This window comes from Martes martes, assembly GCF_963455335.1.
Source record: "Martes martes genome assembly, chromosome: 18".
In the NCBI taxonomy this organism is placed as follows: Eukaryota; Metazoa; Chordata; class Mammalia; order Carnivora; family Mustelidae; genus Martes; species Martes martes.
Genome location: NC_137906.1, coordinates 13,792,356 through 13,804,870, shown reverse-complemented (window position 1 = coordinate 13,804,870; position 12,515 = coordinate 13,792,356). Strand labels below are relative to the sequence as shown.

At 59.8% G+C, this 12,515-nt stretch overlaps 1 protein-coding gene and 1 long non-coding RNA gene across 5 annotated transcripts in view; one reads left to right on the top strand and one right to left on the bottom strand.

Moving 5' to 3' along the window:
• TTYH3 (tweety family member 3) overlaps nt 1-906 on the bottom strand; it is a 35,992-nt gene extending 35,086 nt beyond the window's left edge. For all 3 annotated transcript variants that reach the window (XR_013968435.1, XM_080830758.1, XM_080830759.1), the window contains exon 1: nt 579-906. Coding sequence is in view for 2 of the 3 variants with exons in the window: in XM_080830758.1 (XP_080686884.1) it covers nt 579-701 (123 nt within the window). In the remaining variant the exon portion in view is untranslated. The remainder of the gene's footprint in view (nt 1-578) is intronic.
• Nucleotides 907-1,220: 314 nt separating this feature from the next.
• Nucleotides 1,221-12,515, top strand: LOC308359693. Of its 2 annotated transcripts, XR_013968436.1 has the most exons (8): nt 1,221-1,571; nt 2,921-3,088; nt 3,508-4,053; nt 10,363-10,514; nt 10,727-10,904; nt 11,017-11,080; nt 11,174-11,387; nt 11,671-12,515. It is a non-coding gene; the product is annotated as an uncharacterized lncRNA (long non-coding RNA). The 2 variants fall into 2 exon arrangements; XR_013968437.1 differs by having other exon boundaries at nt 11,017-11,387.

Below are 12,515 nucleotides of genomic sequence, written 5' to 3'. Positions count from 1 at the left end.
ATCTGCCCAACTCACTCACCCACCAAAATCTTGGCAGGGAGTGGGATTCCCCAGCCCGGGGCGGGGGGAGCAAGGAATCCCCTCCTGGCTGCACCCAGTGCTCTGAGGTGTCAGCTTGGTCTCAGAGCCCTGGGCTCCTCTGGGTTGGGGGCTCTGCAGGGCCCCAGGTCAGGGCTGCCCCAGGTGATGGGCAGGGGCCTGGGCTGGAGCTGACAGCTGGCAGAGGGGGCTCCATGGAGGGAAGCAAGGAGGCTCCACATGACTCCAGAAGGGAGGGCCTAAGTAACACCAGAGGAGAAGGCTAGAATCTGCAGGAGGGCCATGGACCCTCCATGCAGGATGGGGGTCTTTAGACGCTCACAGAGGGGAGCCCCAGGACGCAGGAGGCGACCCTGTAGAAGAAAGGGGCTCTGACTCACGAGAAGGCGGAGTCCGTGACCCTCCAGGAGGACAGGGGGCGACGGCGACCCTCGGAGAGGAGGACCCCCCAGACCCCCGACTGCGGGGGGTGGGGGGTTGGGAGTCTTCAGACCTTCGAACGGAGGGACCCTGACTCCCGACCCGGGGGGCCGCGTCACCTGCTGGTAGTCGGTGTCCTCGGGCCGGAACTGGCTGCTGGTGGTCTCCCAGCGCAGGTCGAAGTGGGGTAGCCGGTGCAGGAGGTTCACCCACCAGGGCGCCGCGTAGCTGACCCCGGCCATGGCGGGCTGGCCGCCTCGGGCGCGTGCCGCCGCGCGGCTCCTTCGCTGGCCCGGGGGCGAGGGGTTCAGGGGTCCGCCAACCCCCGCCTGGCCGCCCGCATCGCCCGCGCGCTCCTGGGCCCGGCCCGGCCCGGCTCGGCCCGGCTCGGCTGCGCTCGGCTCCGCTCGGCCGCCCGCGTCCGCCGCCTCTTTGTTCGCCGCCGCCGTGGCCGCCGCCGCCGCCTCCGCGCGCCCCCGCCCGCCGCCTGCCGCCCCGCCCCCGCGCCGCCATTGGCCCGCCGCCCGGCGGCCCCGCCCCGAAAGCCCGCCCCGCCCCCCGCCACCATTGGCCCGCGGCCCGCCGGCCCTGCCCCTCTGTCCGCCCGCCCTCTCCCCGCTGGCTCCGCCCCTCAGCGCGTGCCCGCCCACATGCCCCGCCCCCGTCCCGTCATTGGCTCGCTGGACTAGGCTCCGCCTACCAGGGCCCCGCCCCGGGGCCGAGGGGCGCCTGGCGGGGAAGGCGGGGTGGAAGCCGGGGACACTGTCCCTCCACCCGCAGGTTGGGGTGGGCGCTGGACCCGTGGCGGCACGTCCACTCGCCTGGACGCGCTCCCCCGGGCGCTTGTTCGTTGGCTCGACCACTGCACGTTCCGTGAGCTTCTGCGGGGGTCGGCGTGGTGGGGCCTGGGCGGCCTCCCGCGCACGCCGCCTGTGCAGCCCGCAGGCCTGTCAAATAATGGTGGTCTGGACTCCCAGCCGGCCTTGGTCGTCCATGGCTGCGTGATCTGGAACAAGTTAAGATGCTCTCTGTTCCTCAGTGCCCTTGTCTGTGAAAGGGAAGTACAATGAGTGGAAGGGCTCAGGACATCGAAGTGTGGCCGAGGAGAGTGTGTAAGTGGACGGGCGGGTGGATCCAGTCCCGGCCTGGCCACCCCTTTGGGGAAGGGCGTGTCTTCTGTTAAAACCCAAGAGAAACACAGTGCTCTGTCCTTGCCTCCTTGAGCCTGGAAGTTAAGGCAGCAGTCCCGGAGGGCCCAGCATGGACTTTGGAGCCACACAGTCACACTTCCTAATACGCAGCGTCATGCTTACTAAAGTCGAGTTGGGAGCCCCAAGGACAGAGGAGCCTGGAAATACTCTATGTGCATGGCTGTGGCTCGCCTCTCTCTCTGCACCCCAAGGCAGTGGGTGCATATCCTCTTGGCTCTGGTTTGTCACCACCCAGCAGCATTCTGTCTGGACCTCTTGCCTTCTGAGAAACAGGTCCTTCCCTACACCTGGGACTTTGCCACCCGCACACTCTGGCTCAGCCAGCTCTGTGGGCAGACAGACCCCTTCTGGCAGACTGGGCTGGGATCTTGCAGACGCTGGGCAGTGCTTCCCAAAAGACCTGTTCCTCTGCTCACCCGATTGCCCTGACTTGTCTGTCTTCCTGTGATAAAGCTGGTGGCCTCCCTCAGTGTCCTGCAAAGGCCCATGGGTATAGGAGAGGCCTTTGCAAAACTGCGGTTTCCTCCCTTGGGATAATTTGGATATCACCCTGCTGGGGAATAACAGCCTGGCAGGAAGAGAGAGGTCATATTCTCCATCCCTAAAGGGCATAGTTTCTGGTTGTTAACAGCTGGTCACACAGCCACACACCCCCTGCTTCACCCCTACTCCCATGCTCCCAACACCAGTGCGGCAGGCCTACCAGGGCCCCCTGGGGAGGCATGGGGTCTATGAGCTCTTTTCCGTGTTTCCAGAAGCCTCAAAATATTGTGCGCTTTCCTCTGATAAGGCCAGAAATCCTGACCCAAACACATGAAATGATAACCCAACTGTACTGAGTTGACTTGTATCCCCTGCCCCCAAAAAGGTATGTCCTTGTCTTACCTTCTGGTGCCTGCAACTATGATTTTATCCGGAAATAGGACTGTTGCAAATGTGATCAAGTTATGAGGTCCTACCAGATTATGGAGGGCCCCAATCCAATGACCCTGTCTTCATACGAAGAGGGAATTTGGACATGTCAGCTCAGAGATACAGAGACATAGGGGAGAACACCGTATAAAGACAGGGGCAGAGATGGGGGTGATGTGCAAAATGGGATTCCTACAGACCAGCACCTAGAAGGACAAAGGGTAAAAGGGGAATACTGGGTTGGAGGGGAAGGGCGCAAGGAAGGCCCGTCCCTACTCCACCCTCCTTTGGCCTGGTGGCATTGCCTGGACTGATAATGGTTTTCCTGCCTCCCCTAGGTGACTGTGGCCAGACTCTGGCCCCACTCTACAGATGGAGAAACTGAGGCCCAGGGCCCACCATTGCTCTGGAGGCATGAGAATCACCACCCAAACAGGGAACCAAGATTCAGCCTTGTGCTGTGGGCCATAAATGGAAGGACCTGAAGGAGGGCCCTAGTGGGAGAGGTCAGAGAGGACTCAGTCTGCTACACGGGCCACTGACCAGGGCGCCAAGGGACAAACTTTGAGTGACTCAGCAGTGACTCAGGAGAAGGCAGCAGATGGGGAAACAGCTAGTTGTCCCCCAGCTAGGGAAGCAGCTGGGGTGTCCCAGGGGGCGATAAGCTGCTGGGGCATTCCATCCCCTCTGCTATGGGGACCTGGAGCCGGGAGCCCCGAAGGCCTTAGCACGGCCGGTTGGTGAAGGCAGGAAGGACAACCGGCAGTCCCCAGCTGAGCAGCCCTGAGCCAGATGCCCCTGGAGCGTCTACACCCCTGGTGTCCTCTGGCCCCTGGCCAGGTGTCCATGTCACAGAGCGGGGGAGTGGGGGAGAGGGGGGGTTTCAAAGCTCAGCAATGAAGACACTTGTTCCTCGTCCACACAGGTGGGAGACAGGCGGGCCTCAGTGTCCTGTATTTGAAACGAGATTAAAACCTGTCCCATGTCCTGCGGAGGTGGCGTTGGGGAAGTCGTGTCTGGAGCCCGCAGCAGGAGCCGGGCTCCCCGGCGCTCTCCGTGTGCGTGCCCCATCCCGGGGCTCCCACAACCTCTTGGCCTCTGAGCCCCGAATCTCTTCTATCCTCTGTTCCTAAGTTAACTTTCCCACTTGCCTATCTCTGATCCCTCTGTGAGCCTTTGCCTTCTCGGGGCTGAAACGGGTAGAGTCAGGCCTCGCTCAGGGGCAGGTGAGAAGCCGGTGAGGTGACATCACACAGCAGCGCTGTTCTCCGCAGCCGAGAGGCGGAAACCACCCATGTGTCCACCCGTGGGCGGCAGACGTGGGGCAGCCTCCCAGCGGGGGTGCGCTATCCAGCCCTGGAAGGAACGGACTTCCAGCGTGGAAGGGTCTCGAAAACGTGACACCGAGTGACAGAAGCCAGTCCCCAAAGGGCCACGTCTCATGGGATTCCACCTCTAAGAAACGTCCAGAGTGAGTAAACCCACAGGAACAGAAAGCCCGGGGCTGGGGTTGGCGGGGGCGGGAGGAACGGGGAGTGACTTATTCCCCAGGCGTCGGGCTTTCTGCTCGGGTTGATGGGGGTATTTTGGGAAGAGAGGTGGTGGTTGCACAGCAGTGAGAATGCACCGAGCGCCACCGAAATGCTCACTTAAAAAGGGCTAGAATCATGACGTAGAACTTGACCGTGCACACACAAAAAACGATGACAACCCTCCCGCCCCCTCCCTCCCTCCCTTCCTTCCGCTGGAGTCGAGTTTGTAAGTGAAGGACAGAGACAAGAAAGCTGCTCAGAAGCATCTGGTAGAAGCATCTGGAAGGGAATGGGAGGGCAGGCCAGGCCAGGAACTCCCCAGGGCCTGTGTCCCAGGCCAGGAAGGTGGTCGCATTGAGGCTCCTGAATGGCTGCCCCAAGACCTGTGGGCGCCAGGAGAAAGGCCAGGCAGGGCGGGGTCCCCAAGTGCCAGGGCGGAAGCCAGAACAATGGCATCCCCTGCCTTTGGACCCCTTCCAGGGTTCACATTTTCCATGGAGATAGCACTCATGAGAACTGGCAGGGAGAAGAGAAAGCCAGTGGCTGGGTTTCCCCGGCGCCCGCCGTGATGTGGCTGGGTGATGCGCCGCTGCGTGGCCAGCCCCACGCCCACTCCCTGCACACACCTGGCTCCTGGGTCCCCGCCTACGGGAAAGCCTCGGGAGCACTGCTTTCAAGGTAACTGGTGGTCCGATGCCGGCCGGCGTGGTTCCTGAGGGGTCCAGAGAGAGAGCGGGACACGGACCCAGCCGCAGTGAGCTGCTGAGCCCCCCTCACTGTGAGGAGCACTGTGCCAAGAGTCACGGGAGGGACCTGGGGCTCATCCTGGGCTTTGTCTGCCAACTATGAGCCCTTTGGAAACCCGGGTCACCTTCAGGGGCTTAATGCTTGCTAAGCCCTGTGTTCCCATTCTGAAGCTGGGAAAACGGAGGCTCCCCACTGTAATCCTGGCTCATTAACAAAGTAGGAAGCTGCATTCAGTGGCTTTTCTCCTGTGAGGGGCGGGACTCCATACAGGACATGACACAGACATTCGCACAAACGTGCCGGACCGCAGCCGGACGGATCCTCTCTGCAGCCCACGAAGGAACCGCCACTCCCTCACATTGCAGACAAGGACACTAAGGCCCAGAACATGAAACCGCTCGCCGAGTCCCGGGCCAGGAAGCTGGAGACAGGGTCCCCATCGTGGTAGGCACCATGGGGCCACAGCTAGTCAACAACGTGTCCTCATCCACACTGAGGTTGGCCTTTGCCTTTGGCTTCAGGGAGATGCATGTCGTGTCTGGCGGCCGTGTCTTTGTTTTGGGCAAGGACTGGCCACATCAGAGAGACCGGCCGTGTGATTTAGAATGGGGGCTTCGGGTCACACAGTGTCAATCGACCTGGTGACCATGTGGGCCATGATCAATTGACTGATCAATCAATATTGCCTGCCTAATGGGAGCCACGCACAAAGTCTGGAGGCTGGGGCTGGGCTGGGCACCCCTGGCTGGCCACACTCCGTGCATTTGGTCGCACATCAGTGCTGGAGGCTCACACACCCTGAGGGCAGCAGGAACCGTGCCCGTGGACCTCTCCCGGAGCCCCATCTTGCGACACTTCCTCAGGCTGATTTTCACCCCTTGCTGTAATCAACTGTAACAGTGAGTCCATGAGTCCTTCTAGTGAGTTCTCGAACCTTTGTGTGGTTTGGGGAGCTCTCCAGGCTTGGGACAGCTGAAGTGAGAAATGGTGACCTCAGGACCCCGGCTGACGACCTGTCCCACTCGGGACCCACTCGGCCCCACATGAGACAGATGACCTCCATCCCCATGCCAGGAGGAGGAAATTGGGCTTAGAGAATTAGTTCCAGGTCCAGGATGGAAACCCCTGTCTCTTAACATTTCTGGTCTGACTTTGTCTGCCGTGCAGCCCTCTGGTGATGGATTTTTGGCAAGGCCAGCGTATGACTTATTTCTGGCTGCATAACCCCCAGATGTCGGTGGTGGTTTGTTTTTTTTTTTTTTTAGAGAATTTTTTTTTTTAAAATTCATTTATTTGACAGACAGAGATCACAAGTAGGCAGACAGGCAGGTAGAGAGAGGGGGGAAGCAGGTTCCCCACCGAGCAGAGAGCCCATGTGGGGCTCGATGCCAGAACCCTGGGATCATGACCTGAGCTGAAGGCAGAGGCTTTAACCCACTGAGCCACCCAGGCGGCCCAGATGTCAGTGTTTTAAAACAACCTTGGCCCTGTTTATTCGTGACTCCAGGGGTCAGCCGCTTGGGGTCAGCTGGGTCGTGCTTCAGCTGCCGTCACCCAGAGTCACGCATGTCCCCTTGGTCATGGGGCAGCCTGCCGGTGCTGGATGGTCTCAGGTGGCCTCGTTTGTGGCTGGGGGTTGGCGCTGACTCAGTTGGCCACACAGCTCCAGCCACAGCTTCATCCAGCTTCTTCCCTGGTGTCTCAGGGAGGCTGGGGAGGACGAGCCGTGAAGCATATTCACTGGTCTGTTCCTGTCCCATTTAAGAATGCTCTGTTGGCCACAGCCAGCCACGCCAAGCCCAGAAACCATGGGCAGGACGGAACCAGGCCTGGACACAGGGAGGTGTGGACACAGAGCCGTGGCCATGTCAGTCTTGACTGCTCAGACTTCCAGAGGAGGGCTGATTTCCTCACGACGTCCTGGTGCTCTCAAGGAATGGCTGTGGTCGGCCAGGATATGTTCTTCCTCCCCGGCAGGCACAGAGGACGGACGGGACGCGAGCCTCTGGGACGAGCGGTGTTGGAAGCTGCAGTCCTCGTGGTCTCCTCCCGGCAGCTCAGGAACCTCGCCTCTGTCTCCAGGAGCAGCGGGAAGGGGATCGCGCCTTCAAGCTGGTGACAAAGGCTGGCCAGGCAGCTGTTGGAAGGATGGACTGCCAATCACACCGTCCCTGTGCTCGGGAGAGAGGACGTCTTTCTCGGACCTTCGGAAGCAGGCCAACAGTGTGGGGAGGGATCGGGGCCTCTCGCCTGGGGCCGTGGGAGAGCTGGGCTCTCCCTTCCCTCTCCTGATCCCTGCCAGCTGCTCCCAGCCTTGAGCTCTGGTGACTGTTCCCCTTCCAAGAGCTGAGACCCTTGGGCTGGGCAGCCTTCCAAGCCTCGGTCCCCCCGTCTGCAAAAGAAGGACCCTCTTTTCTTCCCTCCCTGGGTGGAAGCCAGGATTGCACTGGAAACGGGATATTCGCAGCTGAAACCCAGCTTCTGTCCCTCACTGTGAGCTGTTCCCCCACATGATGTGCCCAAGTGCCCCCAGGGGCCTGTCACTCACCCCACAGCCACTACGGCTCTGCCTCGCCTGGGTGGAGGCCAGCCATCGCCTCCCCATGTGGGGGCCCTGGGTGCCCAGACTCCACGCAGGCTCTGACCAACCTCACTCCCTCACACATGGCCTCACTGGTCAGGGAGCTGGGCTGAGGGAGCCAGGGTCTCCCTCCCCAGGGTGTGCTGCCTTTTCTGGGAAGCCCCGGAGACCTCCTGCTCCCCTCAGCTCCAGAAGGAAATGTCAGCCCAACCAGGGCCAGCTGAGGGTCACTGGGGGCCAACAGGGCTGTGCTCCTCGCCTGAGCTTGTCCTCACCACCCCGTCTGCATGAGGGATGCAGACCGTGCCATTCTCTGGCCATCTCTCCTGGAGGGGCAGGGAGGCAGGGGTCAGGACAGGAGCAAGGCAGAGCCTTCTGGAACCAAGGCCACGATGATGACGTTACCAGACCTTGGTGGGTGCACCGTGCATGCTTCTGGAATGGATGTCATCACGCTTTCCAAGAGCTGCCCTGGCTGGCAAAAGCCTGCTCTGGTCACCTGCTCACTGCCTCCCAGAGAGGCAGTGAGGCCCCTGTCACTCCCTTCTTTACAGATGGGGAAGCTGATGTTCAGGTCACCCCAGGTCACTGGCCAGGGTGGTCTGGCCGGAAGTCTTGGCTTGCATTCTTGCCTGCAGGCCCAAGACACCTTTCCTCCCCAGATACCCCAGCTGGCTCTGCAGTATGAGCGGGGTGGGGGGGGGTACGTGGGCGAGCAGGAGGCTCCACGGGACTCACCTCCCTGACTTTCTGCTCCATCAGGGCCCTGGGAATGCCCCGAGATCCCCGAGGAGGGAATGTGCTAGAAATGTGCTCCCGGCCCTCTGGGCGTCCCCTAACCCCCCACCTCTCACCCCCCAGTGCTCTCCTCTCTCTCTGCAGGGGTGGCTGGGAGGGGCTGGCTTCACGAGGCTTCGGGGGGCACTGGGGAAGTACAGTATTCACAGGGTTCCTCACCAGCCCCTGAGCCAGTGTGCACCCTCCCAGTGGCCAGCGGCCAGCAGCCAGTGGGTCATTTACCTTCTGAAATACAAATCAGGGGCTGAGTTTTGCTGCTCGCTGCCCTTCCCTGCCCCCAGGTTCCCAGGGTGAGGGCCGAACCCCTCAGCAGAACGCACAATGTAGTCTTGCAGCCTCTGCTTCTGCCCCCTCGGAGCCCCCTCCATCTCCAGGGTGAGGACTGAGGGCTCCCGAGACAGGAAGACCCCTACCCACCTGGCCCCACCCCTCACTCCGTCCCCTGGACCCCTGGCCACTGTCCGCTCTGCACTCTGCGCCCTGGGCCTCTCACACCTGGACCCTCACTACCCTGGTGGGGAGGGCTCAGCCAGAGGTCCATCCGCCCGTGCGGGGCCTGGCACCTGGGCAGGTGGATGTTTGCTGGGTGCAGGAATTGGCCCTGGTCTGCGTGGAGCTCCGCCCAGTTGACAGACGTGCACACAGATGAAATAAATTCTGGCAACTGAAGGTATCCCGTCCCTTCCTCCCTCAGTGCCCGGCGCACTGCAACTGTGAGAACATGTAGAAGGGAGGAGCTGAGCCGGGAGAGTTTCCCGGCAAGACAGGGCCCCTCGGATGGCCTGGGGACTGGACACTGCTGGCAGGCAGCCAGAGGGGGAAGGGAGGGCCTGCATGTGCCTGCAGGGGAGGGCAGGGGTCAGGGCCACACACAGGGAGGCATGCCAAGCCCGGGCGTAGAGGGAATCCAAGCAGCCACGTGGAACCTCTGTGAGTCTGCTGGGGAGAGAAGGTATGTGTTTACCCTGGTTTTGAACCAAGGCCCGCAGGGCAGTGTGGGGAGGACAGACGGAAGGGCCTAACTCAAGAATCATGGCGCCAGGAGGGAAGTAAGGAACAGGGAGGAGAGTGCTGGCCATCTGGCTGGATCTATCCTTCCCTTCTTCCTTAGTAACAGAACCTCCTGTTTTTATTGCATCTACGGCCACCTAGAATAAAGACAACCTTTTCCAAGCTCCTCAGCAGCTGGATACACAAGTAGCTACCTTCTGACGAATGGGATACCAGTGGAAGTGTCCTCAAATGAGGGGACACCTAATTTCTCCTTCCTTCCTGCTGGCTGGAGTACAGGTTATGGCTGGAGCTCAAGCAGCCACTTTGGGCCATGAAGCCTTGTGTCTGGAAGTATGAAGCAATAAGAGTGTGGGTTTTTGAAACTCGTGCAGCCACCATATCTTACCCACACTGTTTCCCTGGGGGCCTTTGGAAACTTCTAATGTGTTTGGGTTACTGTTATTTTGGGTGTTCTCATTCTCTAGCTAGATCTAAACTTAATGGGTGTAAGGTGGGAGGGAAGGGCTCAGATTCTGAGGGCTCTACGAGACTTGATGGAGGATGGGGGAGTGAGAAGACAGAGCCAAGGCTGCCTTTGAGGTCCTGTTCAGAGGTGGTAGAATGTTTCTCTCAGCATACATTAAGCGTCTTCTGTATTTGCTGAGGGAGTATATAGGGGAATGGCAGGCCTGCTATCTTCAGGGAGCTCATGGTCAGACAGACAGACAGACACTCTCTGGGGGAACAGGCAGACACTGAAGGAGCTCTGCTGGAAGAAGGAGCTGCCAAGCTCCTCATGTGCTCGTTCTGCACAGTTATTGAGCACCTACTGTGTACCAGGTGCTGTATTAGGCCTTGAGACCAGCAATGAGCATCATAAACTCAGCGTGGAGCTTAGGGAGTCTGACGGGGAAGTGAGACAACAATGCAACGATCTCATCATTAAATGTCAGTGTAGAACTTGCTAAGTGCTACAAAGGGTGAATCCTGTGCCCTGAGCATGAGCGGTTATGATGGGGACCACAGGAAGCCCCGGGGGACTTTGTGACACTCTGCACCACGGGATGGATGTCTCCGGGGCTCTCTGAGAGCGAAGCCACTTCCTCAGCGAATCTCCTGCTTGTTCCAGGCCGCCCTGGACCTTGGTTGCGGTGGACGGCAGACAGGGCCTGGCCAAAGCAAGTCCGGGCCCACAGGACGAGGGGGCACGGCCGCGCAGCGAGGCCGTGGTGGCAGTTTGAGCTGTTGCACGCAGGGATGGACACGGAGAGGAGTGGACAGGTGTGGCCCATCTTTAGGAGTTTAAGGCGACAGGAGATTTTGTTGACACATTGGGGACGATGATGGGGAGAGGGGAGAGCCATGGATGGGGTAGAGGAGGGATCCCTGGGGGTGTGCCTGCACGGGAGGAGAGAATCTTGTCGTTTACAAGGATTTTGAAATTGGGGTAAAATACATATAACATCAAATTTACCATCTTCACCATTTTTCAGTGTCAGGGGCATGGAGCACATTCACATTTTGTGCAGACATGGCCTCTGTCCGGCTCCAGGACTTTTGTCCCTGCAACACAGAGACCCTGGCCCCGTGATACACTGACCCCCATGCCCGCCCCAGCCCGGGCACCACCATCTGCTCCATCTGTGGTTTGGAGGACTCCGGGGACCTCGTGTGAGTGGGATCAAGCTCGTTTGTATTTCTGCGACTGCCTCGTTCCAAAGATCATCGTGTCCTCCAGGTTCGTGCCTGGGGAGCACAAGCCCATGCTTCCTTCCTTCTTTAGGCTGAAGAATAACCCATCGATTCGTCGGACCGTGGACACTTGGGTCGCTTCCACTTCCTGACTGGTGAGCTCTGCTGCAGCGGACGCGCGTGTGCGACCGCCTCACCGAGGCCCTGGTGTGACTCCTTCGGGGTGTGTCCTTTGTTGGATCCCACAGTGATACTCTTTTGAGGAGCTGCCAGCCTGTCTTCCAGAGTGGCTGACCCACCTTCCATTCCCACCGACGGCGTGAGGGCTCCGATCCCCACCCCACCCCCCAGTCCTCGCCAGCACCCGTGACTGGGTTGTGATGTTTTGCGAGGCTGTGCGAGTCTATGTTAGGACTTTGGATGTGACTTACGACTCTAGCCATTCCAGTGGGCGTGAGGTTGGTGAGTGTAATTTTGGACCAGTTGAGGTGGAAGTCTTGGGACATCACCGAGGCAATTAGAAGTGGGTGGCTGGGCAGCCAGGGGTGGGGGTGCGGCGGGCCGTTGGCTGGAGGTACGGGAGTTATCATCCGTGCAGCAGGGATGGTGGAGGCCATGCACAGGTGAGCTTGTGGGAGTGGAGGAGAGGGTTTCTACCACCACCCCAGTGGTCTGGGGCGCAGGGTTGTGGGGTCTGGTGCAGCCAAGGGAAGGGGAGGTGGTCAGTGGTGTCATTTGTCTCTAGGAGGTCTAAACACCCGTGGGCTTTGGGGTGAAGACGGAGCACTGAGGCAGGAGCAGAGCCTCCTCTCAGTCCCCAACAGAAGGAAAGATTAGACGCAGGAGAGAGAGGTCAAAAGTCCATCAACAGTAACCATATAAGGACAGGGATGCAATCAGGCCACAAATGGAGAAGAAGATTCTGGAAGCGTATGCACAGCTAGCACCCCCACTCCTGGCCTCCAGAAGCAAAGAAGGAAGGAAGCAGAGTCCACAGAATTCTGAGAGACTGTCAGGACCTCTCCCGATTTTCAAAGAACTTGCTGCAGGGGTGAAGGGGTGAGCGAGAGACGTGCTCCTGAATGTTCTAGAATGCCCTGAGAACCCACACGGTGGCAGGATGCACTTTTTTGGAGCTCCACGTGCTCTGCTGGGGGGCAGTTGGAAGCCGTTCCAGTGGCTCTGGGCAGAGCAACTGTTTTTGGATGCGGGGCGAGCCTGAGGGCAGCCCCGGTCCCGTGCTGCAGCTCGTAGGAACTGCGCAGAGAAACTGGGGCTGGACCGAGCTCTTTGTCTGAGCAAGTGGGACAAGGAGTGTCCTAGGAAGCAGAAACCACACCACACCATGGCACCAAGGCAGAAGGGAGGGAGGAGACAACCCGCACAGCCTATGGAGGATGGGCGCCCCACGTTGTCAGCAAGCATTTGAAGACACCAGGAAATCCCGGCTTGGGTGTCTGGTGTGCGGACCCCGATGGGAGCATGGACCCCATCACGCACAATCAGTGTGAGCGTGGCGACCGGACGGTCCCTCAGACTCCCCTTCCTCTGTTGGAATTCAAGTAAAATTAAAGGTGGTATTTAAAAACC